The sequence below is a fragment of the Borostomias antarcticus genome, assembly GCF_949987555.1.
Source record: "Borostomias antarcticus genome assembly, chromosome: 11".
NCBI classification, from domain to species: Eukaryota; Metazoa; Chordata; class Actinopteri; order Stomiiformes; family Stomiidae; genus Borostomias; species Borostomias antarcticus.
In genome coordinates, this window is record NC_140244.1 from 25,968,182 (window position 1) to 25,978,181 (window position 10,000).

The window sequence follows — 10,000 nt, forward strand, 5'->3', positions numbered from 1 at the left end:
GCATTGAGACCCGGCCCTGGTGCTTCCTTCTGCGATTAAGGAGACAGCATTGAGACCCGGCCCTGGTGTTTCCTTCTGCGATTAAGCAGACAGCATTGAGACCCAGCCCTGGTGTTTCCTTCTGCGATTAAGGAGACAGCATTGAGACCCGGCCCTGGTGTTTCCTTCTGTGATTAAGGAGACAGCATTGAGACCCGGCCCTGGTGTTTCCTTCTGTGATTAAGGAGACAGCATTGAGACCCAGCCCTGGAGTTTCCTTCTGCGATTAAGGAGACAGCATTGAGACCCGGTCCTGACAGCATTGAGACCCAGCCCTGGAGTTTCCTTCTGTGATTAAGGAGACAGCATTGAGACCCGGCCCTGGTGTTTCCTTCTGTGATTAAGGAGACAGCATTGAGACCCGGCCCTGGTGTTTCCTTCTGTGATTAAGGAGACAGCATTGAGACCCAGCCCTGGTGCTTCCTTCTGTGATTAAAGGACTATGCTCGTTTTTGACAACCTGGACCTTATTTACGACATATTATAAGAAGTTTGACTCACCCAGATCACTTTTGTGTTGTTCGGAGGCAGGTAGAAGAAATTTAAAATCCAGCGCGAGCCAGTATATCCATGTAATGGCGGCGCACGGGGCAAAGGGAATGCAGCTTCTAAAAATCCATTTTCGGCCGCTAAACGGTTGTTTTCATCAATCACATTGCATGAATCGACAGTTGATATTCCTCTACGCGAGCCATTCTTTCGGTTTTCAAATACGTGGTCTGTAGCCACTGTAATATGATCTTTACACTGGCTATGCTCCCTCACATTCTCTGCGCTACGATCGGATTGTTGCTGACGAATGACGACGACAATATTCTCGGCACCAACTACGATCGTAGCGCAGAGAACGTGAGCCGGAGAATAGCAGGCTGCGCGCTGGCCTGTGCGCATGCGTGCTGGAGCAAGTGGGGGAGAGGCTTCTAAAGATCATATTACAGTGGCTACAGACCACGTATTTGAAAACCAACCGAAAGAATGGCTCGCGTAGAGGAATATCAACTGTCGATTCATGCAATGTGATTGATGAAAACAACCGTTTAGCGGCCGAAAATGGATTTTGAGAAACTGCATTCCCTATGCCCCGTGCGCCGCCATTACATGGATATACTGGCTCACGCTGGATTTTAAATTTCTTCTACCTGCCTCCGAACAACACAAAAGTGATCTGGGTGAGTCAAACTTCTTATAATATGTCGTAAATAAGGTCCAGGTTGTCAAAAACGAGCATAGTCCTTTAAGGAGACAGCATTGAGACCCGGCCCTGACAGCATTGAGACCCAGCCCTGGTGCTTCCTTCTGTGATTAAGGAGAGCATTGAGACCCAGCCCTGGTGTTTCCTTCTGTGATTAAGCAGACACTATCGACACTCGGCCCTGGTGTTTCCCAGACAGGAAGCACGGTCGGAATGTGGGTGGAGCCAGCCAGGTTTTCGAAACCGAAATCACTCGTCCCAAGTTCCAGCTAAAGCAGTTAGTCTGCTTTTAAACTTCCTCGAAGCTCCAGTGACCTGCTAATCTACGTCTAACCCTCCCTCCCCCCCTCCGCAGCCCGTCGGTGACCGTGTCTAGCTCCTCCCCCTCGTCGGTGGCGTCGCCCGCCTCCGCCATGACGTCGCGCGTGCTGATGCGCCAGGAGCTGATGAGGCAGCAGGCGCGGGAGCAGGAGCGCCGCGAGGCCAGGCAGCAGGCGTCCAGCGCCCAGCTCCGCCCCCTGGGCGACCCCACGCCCGCCATCTCCATGTCCCCCGCCATGGGGTCCGCCAGGCCGCCCCCGGCGCAGGTCCCCGTGGAGGTGCTCAAGGTGAGGACACACACACACACACACACACACGCACACACGCCCCTCTAGGGTTATTTAATGAAGATCGTTTGTAGCGGATATGCTGGGAAAGTTTCGAGTCTGGACTCATTTCTAATATCTTCTGTTTCTCTCCGTCCCCACCTCTCTCTCTCTCTCTCTCCCTCTCTCTCTTTCTCTTTCTCTCCCCCTTCTCTTCTCCCCTCCTGCTACTCTCTCCCCCTCCCCTCCCCTCTCTCCCCCATATGCCCCCCCCACCTCCTCCTCCTCCTCCTCTCCACCCCCTCCCTCTTCCCCCACTCCCCCTCTTCCTCCTCCCTCCTATTCTCCACCCCTCTCTCCTCCTCCTCTCCACCCCTCCCCTCTCTCCCTCACCCCCCTCCTCCTCTCCACCCCCCCCCTCTTCCCCCACTCTCCCTCCCCCTCCTCCTCTCCACCTCTCTCCCCCCCCCCCCTCCTCTTCTCTCTCCCCTCCTCCTCTCCATCCCCCCCTCCTCCTCTCCCCCCTCTCCTCCCCCCCCAGGTCCAGACCCATCTGGAGAACCCCACCAGGTACCACATCCAGCAGGCCCAGCGCCAGCAGGTCAAGCAGTACCTCTCCACCACGCTGGGCAACCAGGCCGGCGGTCAGCTGACGCTGGGGGCGTCGCCCTCGCCGCAGTCCGGCTCCGCCCCCGAGCTGGCGCCCGCCGCCAGCAGCACTCCCAGCAGCCCCCTGGCCGTGCTCAGCCTCAGCTCCAACAAGGAGGAGGTAATGTGGATGCCGTTACACACACGCCCGCAAACACACACACACACACACACACACATGCTCACTACATAGAGGCCTGACCTGAGGCTCAGCTCCAACAATGAGAGGGTGTTATACACACACACACACACACACACACACACACACACACACACACACAGAGTATACTCACTGAGTTGTGAGCCAACCGACTGTTTAGTCTTTCAGTTCCTTTAACAGTCACTCTAGTTCCTCCTTCATCTACTCAACAATAGAACAATATGAAGTTTCAGTCAGACGATGGTCTGTCCCCTGCACGGGCTGCTGTCTGCGCGTGTGTGTGTGTCCGTGCGTGTGTGTGTGTGTGTGTGTGAGTGTATGAGCACACTGCTGTGACATTCCACACGGCCAGCCTAGAGACGGTGGCACGCGTAGCACACGTGGCAGGCTGGCCAGGTCTCCTAAAGGACTATTCCGCTCTTAATTACAGTCTTTGTCGGCCTGCGCGTGTCCGTGGTTCGTTGACACGTGGGCAAACACATTCACTGGAGGTTTAAAGTCATTCGCGGCCATAGCCTCTTTAAAAGGAGAACTACACCGTAGTCAGCCTTGTTCAGCTTTCAAAGCTTGTCAGTTAGTTTCAAAGCTTGTCAGTTAGTTTCAAATCTTGTCAGTTAGTTTCAAAGCTCGTCAGTTAGTTTCAAATCTTGTCAGTTAGTTTCAAAGCTTGTCAATTAGTTTCAAAGCTTGTCAGTTAGTTTCAAAGCTCGTCAGTTAGTTTCAAAGCTTGTCAGTTAGTTTCAAAGCTTGTCAGTTAGTTTCAAAGCTTGTCAGTTAGTTTCAAAGCTTGTCAGTTAGTTTCAAAGCTTGTCAGTTAGGTCTAAAAACGTTTAAAAAATAAACTAAACTGAACTAAGGGTTATAGAATAGAGGGGCCTGTAGGGAAAAACAGCTGGAGCTCTCCTCTCCATCTGGTTCAGGAAGTGTGGTTTCCGGATGCTTCCGTGTGGAGGGCCGGTGAGGGGGATTCACTTGAGTCAGCGTCTACTGGCAACCAGAGACGAGCGTGTGTGAGGAGTGGGAGAATACAGGAACTCCCGAGTGACACCGAATCCCAATTTAGCTTGTAGAGCCACAAGGACGCACAAGAGTATGAGTAGAAAAACATGTTCCCCTTCACACCTGGCATTAAAAGTTTTGGGGTTTTCTTCTTTGTGTGGGTTTGATGTTATTTCCCCCCCCCTTACCCCCCCAGGCTCGGGCCGAGGGTCTATCTTTTTACCACTCCGAGCCGGGGTGAGGGGTCACCCGGGATATATATCCGGGCACACCTCCAGGAGCGAGTTACCGTTTCGTCGTCCACAACCGTCAGGCCACGCGTTCCGTTGGGTGTCCGGTATATCGGACAGTCCTGGATGACGTGGTCTGTGTTCAGAGCAAAGATTCTCCTCAAACACACTATTATAAACACTGTGGGAACAACCAGTACATTATGCAAAACTTCACTAACCAATTATCAGTGAGTAGGCTAAGTCTGAGGGTCAGGGGTCAACAGCTCAACTGTTCATTAACAAAGATGAAGGATAACTGGGAGGAGGGGGCCCCTGGGGGGGGTCTCCTGCAATGTACCGTTTAAGGCCTGGGGGAGGACTTTGCAGGGCAAACAGGAGACTGCTGCTTGTATATCACACAGGGCAGTGTGGACCAAAGGAAGTTTTCCTATGACAATGTCTTGAACAGAGAATACACTCATTTGAATTTATATATTATATATACATTCTGGATACTAGATATCTAGCCATACATTCTGGATACTAGATATCTAGCCATACATTCTGGATACTAGATATCTAGCCATACATTCTGGATACTAGATATCTAGCCTTGATGCTAGATGTAAAGGGAGCCCCTGACTAAGCTATAAGGTCAAAATCATGTAACCCAGAGGTAAAAAACATGTAACCCTGACCAAGTTATAAGGTAAAAACCATGTAACCCTGACTAAGTTATAAGGTAAAAACCATGTAACCCTGACTAAGTTATGAGTTAAAACCATGTAACCCTGACTAAGTTATAAGGTAAAAACCATGTAACCCTGACTAAGTTATAAGGTAAACCCATGTAACCCTGACTAAGTTATGAGTTAAAACCATGTAACCCTGACTAAGTTATAAGGTAAAAACCATGTAACCCTGACTAAGTTATGAGTTAAAACCATGTAACCCTGACTAAGTTATAAGGTAAAAACCATGTAACGCTGACTAAGTTATGAGTTAAAACCATGTAACCCTGACTAAGTTATAAGGTAAAAACCATGTAACCCTGACTAAGTTATAAGGTAAAAACCATGTAACCCTGACTAAGTTATAAGGTAAAACCATGTAGCCTAACCCTGGCTAAGTTATGAGATGCAGCTAGACGCTAGCCAGGCTCCCAAACCTCAGCCTGGGGGCGCCTCGGTCAATTTAAATGTAGATTAAACTGTCTGGTTCCGTCTCCCATACCACTCAACACACTCCATGTGTCTCTGTAATGTCAGTGTCGGTGTGGTTGTGTCTTAACACCTTTATATCTGTGTCTCTCTTTAAGATGGAGGATGTGATCGATGACATCATCAGTCTAGAGTCCAGTCTGAACGACGACTTCCTGACACTCATTGACTCGGGCCTCCAGCTACCCAATACGGTATGTGCGTGTGTGTGTGTGTGCGTGTGTGTGTGTGTGTGTGTGTGTGTGTGTGTGCGCGTGTGTCAAACGAGTGCTGTGATCAGGACCACGTTGGAGAATGTTCAGACAGAGATAGATTAATCAGAGCAGGCAGATAGAGCTAGATTAACCAGAGCAGGTCTGCCTCTATCAGGGACAGAGGAAGAACAGAGCCGGCTCTGGACAAGACCGTGTGCTGCATTCAGAGTGTGGATCCTTCTAGAAGACGGTCCTTGTGTGTGTCATGGCAGATAAGGATACTGAGTGTGACTGAGGGATGGAGGGCTCCTACAGGCCTGTCTGTGTGTGTGTGTGTGTGTGTGTGTGTGTGTGTGTGTACTGTATGTGTGTGTGTGCGTGTGTGTGTGTGTGTGTGTGTCCGAGGCACAGAGGAATCCCATACTGGTGATGAGGGTAAACAGAAAGATCTAACACATGTGTGACAGTGACCACGCCTCGACCGTGCTGGGTTAGAGATCTGCTAGGCTAAGGTTAGGACTGGTCCTGGGTCAGAGTTCTGGTAGGCTAGGTTAGGACTGGTCCTGGGTTAGAGTTCTGCTAGGCTAGGTTAGGACTGGGTCAGGTTAAGACAGAACTGGGCTAGGGTGAGCTTGGTCGTTTGGACTGGGCGGTCCTGGGTTAGTCTGGGCTGGGATGGGCTTTTACAAGTGGACTAGGTTGACTTGGTCCTTGACTGGCCAGGCAAGCATGAGAGCTGGGTGGGTGGAGCCTTTCTGCTGAGCGCAGGAGCCTGGGTGTGTGTGTGTGTGTGTGTGTGTGTGTGTGTGTGTGTGTGTGTGTGTGTGTGTGTGTAGAGGGAGTTGGAGCCTGTGTGTGTGTCAGAGGCTGATAGCTAACTGTGGAACAGTAGACCAGAACAGAGCTGGGGGGGTTTTTTTTCCTGAAGAGACGTTTCCCCATTTCTCAACTGTCCTTGGCACTCAGAAAGAGAGAGAGAGAGAGAGAGAAGGAGAGAGAAAGAAAGAGAGAGAGAGAGGGCAGTACACCGAGAGCATTTGCGTCTCTTCAGAGGATAAGATGAGGATTTTGGTCTTAATACCGGAGCATGAGAAGAAAAGAATTAAGACTGAGGTAAAAACCGCCATCTGTTTACAGACATTTTAAGAGATATGAACGAGAAACAAAACAACAACAAAAAAACGAGATTACAATTCCCTGTCATGTCTGTAGATGTAGACCGTTAGCTGTGTTATCTGGAAACCCACACGTGTGAACCGGTGCTTAGTGCGAGGGCGTTGTGTGTGTTGTTTTCGAGTAAGCGGGCAGCTGCAGGCGCGAGGAGGTTCCTGGTTCTGGCCGGGCTGCGTGGCCACTGACAGGGACCCGGGGGGGGGGACGGGGAACGTGTCGGGTCGTGACGGCGAGGTGGCGACGCTCTATTGGTCGACACGTGCGCCGCCGCGGCTTTGCGGAGGCCGCTGTCTGCCGTGTGTTCAGTACCAGTCTTCTACCCCTTAGTCTGTGTGTTCAGTACCAGCTGTCTACCCCTTAGTCCGTGTGTTCAGTACCAGCTGTCTATCCCTTAGTCTGTGTGTTCAGTACCAGCTGTCTACCCCTTAGTCTGTGTTCAGTACCAGCTGTCTATCCCTTAGTCTGTGTGTTCAGTACCAGCTGTCTACCCCTTAGTCTGTGTGTTCAGTACCAGCTGTCTACCCCTTAGTCTGTGTTCAGTACCAGCTGTCTATCCCTTAGTCAGTGTGTTCAGTACCAGCTGTCTATCCCTTAGTCTGTGTGTTCAGTACCAGCTGTCTATCCCTTAGTCTGTGTGTTCAGTACCAGCTGTCTATCCCTTAGTCCGTGTGTTCAGTACCAGCTGTCTATCCCTTAGTCTGTGTGTTCAGTACCAGCTGTCTACCCCTTAGTAAATGTGTTCAGTCCCTTAGTCAATGTGTTCAGTATCCCTTAGTCTGTGTGTTCAGTACCAGCTGTCTATCCCTTAGTCAATGTGTTCAGTACCAGCTGTCTATCCCTTAGTCAATGTGTTCAGTACCAGCTGTCTTCCCCTTAGACTGTGTTCAGTATCAGCTTGTCAATGTGTTCAGTACCAGCTGTCTACCCCTCAGTCCGTGTGTTCAGTGCAGGGTTGGGTAGCGTGTTCAGTAGACCGCCCTCTCTCTGACCCCGGCGTAGCTCTGGGACCGGGGGGCTCACGCATGCTGTGATGTTGCTGATGCAGCAGTGGACGCTCTTACAGGCCAGAGCAGCGCGTTGAGTTGAGCTGTGTTGAGTAGAGCGTTACAACGAGGCCCCTCACAGCGGTCGCTCCGTTCTAAACGCGGTTCCGCTTGATTTTGTCGTCTTTCCGGTCAATAAGGGACGCTCTGTTTGCATACCTGTGTGTGTATATATGTGTGCAATATGTATGCAAATGGTCTCACTGTGATTGGTTGTCTCCAGCTGCCGGTTTCGGGGAACCTGCTGGATGTGTACAGCAGCGCCGGGATGGCCACGCCCACCATCACCGTTAGCAACTCCTGTCCTGCAGACCTGCACAAAGTGAAGACGGAGTTCTCCGGTATGGTAGACCCACCTGGTAAGATAGACCCAGCCTGGTACACTAGACTCAGCCTGGTACACTAGACTCAGCCTGGTACACTAGACCCACCTGGTACACTAGACCCACCTGGTACGGTAGACCCAGACCCACCTGGTACCCTAGACCCACCTGGTACAGTAGAACCAGCCTGGTACAGTAGACCCACCTGGTACAGTAGAACCAGCCTGGTACAGTAGACCCACCTGGTACAGTAGACCCACCTGGTACAGTAGGCCCACCTGGTACAGTAGGCCCACCTGGACCCTGGTTCTACCTCATCAGAGCAGCTCCTGTGTCTATCTAGATCTACAGCTCATCACTAAATCACCCAGAATTCCTCTGGGTCCTGTAGCTGTGACCAGATATGACCTGAACCACCTCAGTCCCCTGGACTCCCTCTTCCTCCTCCTCCTCCTCCTCTCAGTCCTGTTAGTCAGCGTTGGTCACATCAGTCACTTCCTCTGCTCCTCCCTCCCTCTTCCCCCTGCGGTGCTCTGCTCAGCACACTGCTCTCCCACTTCCCTGTTCCCCAGCCTCACACACACACACACGCACACACACACACAGACACACACGCACGCACACACATACACACACACACACACACACACACACACGCACACACACACACAGACACGCACGCACGCACACACATACACACATACACACACACACACACACACATACACACACACACACACGCACGCACTCAGGCTCACACACACACACACACTCAGGCTCACACACACACACACTCAGGCTCACACACACGCACTCAGGCTCACACACACACACGCGCACACACACGCAGACACACACACACACACGCACACACACACTTAGGCTCACACACACACACACGCACTCAGGCTCACACACACGCACTCAGGCTCACACACACGCACTCAGGCTCACACACACACAGACACACACACACACTCAGGCACACACTCAGACACACACACACACACACACTCAGGCACACACTCAGACACACACACGCACACACTCACACTTAGGCACACATACACACACTCAGACACACACATACTCTCACACACTCACATACACACACTCTCTCACAAACACACACACACAACTACAAAGGAAAAAGCCAGTAACGTCAATTTTGTTCGAAAATTTAGTTATAATCATTTTGTCAAATAAAAATATATTTTGCTGTGTGGACAAATATCTTCTCTGTAATATGTAGTATTTTGGAGGAAATAGGGGGTTGGATTTACAGTAAGTGTAAAAAGCCCTGGAGGCTCTGAAATCATTCTCAGTTCCGCACTCTGGGAAGCTACTGGCTTCTTGCTTTGTAAGGCAGCATACACACACACACACACACACACGCTCACACACACTCAGGCACACATATGCTCACGTATACACACATACACTCAGGCGTGTGAGTGTGTGTATGCTCACGCACACACGCGCTCGCACACACACACATACACAGACACTCAGACACACACACTCAGACACAGACACTCAGACACACACACTCAGACACACTCAGACACACACTCAGAAACACACTCAGACACACTCAGACACACATACACACACACACCCGCATACTCCTTTTAGATTAGTTTGATATGGAATCTTAGGCGCACACACACACATTCCATGAGCCAATGGGAGTGATTTACAGTGGAACATGTCTTCCGGACTCCTGCAGCCAGATGACCTCTGCTAAGGTCAACCAGCTGACCTCTGCTAAGGTCAACCAGCTGACCTCTGCTAAGGTCAACCAGCTGACCTTTGCTTCTGCTGCTGTTCAGAGTACTAACATCTAGAGATGGAGATATGAGCTCTGCTCTCTCTCTCTCTCTCTCTTTAATATCTCTCTCTCTCTCTTTAATAGTCTCTCTTTAATATCTCTCTCTCTCTCTCTCTCTTTAATAGTCTCTCTTTAATCTCTCTCTCTCTCTTTAATAGTCTCTCTTTAATATCTCTCTCTCTCTCTCTTTAATAGTCTCTCTTTAATATCTCTCTCTCTCTCTTTAATAGTCTCTCTTTAATATCTCTCTCTCTCTCTTTAATAGTCTCTCTATAATATCTCTCTCTCTCTTTAATAGTCTCTATTTAATATCTCTCTCTCTCTCTTTAATAGTCTCTCTTTAATATCTCTCTCTCTCTCTTTAATAGTCTCTCTTTAA

General features: G+C 50.4%; 1 protein-coding gene across 1 annotated transcript in view; it reads left to right on the forward strand.

Moving 5' to 3' along the window:
• The window catches only part of tfe3a (transcription factor binding to IGHM enhancer 3a), a 26,913-nt gene that overhangs the window by 10,150 nt on the left and 6,763 nt on the right, over positions 1-10,000 (forward strand). The window contains exons 3-6 of the mRNA XM_084445909.1: positions 1,587-1,839; positions 2,360-2,587; positions 5,156-5,251; positions 7,691-7,826. Coding sequence (XP_084302035.1) covers positions 1,587-1,839; positions 2,360-2,587; positions 5,156-5,251; positions 7,691-7,826 — 713 coding nt within the window. The remainder of the gene's footprint in view (positions 1-1,586; positions 1,840-2,359; positions 2,588-5,155; positions 5,252-7,690; positions 7,827-10,000) is intronic.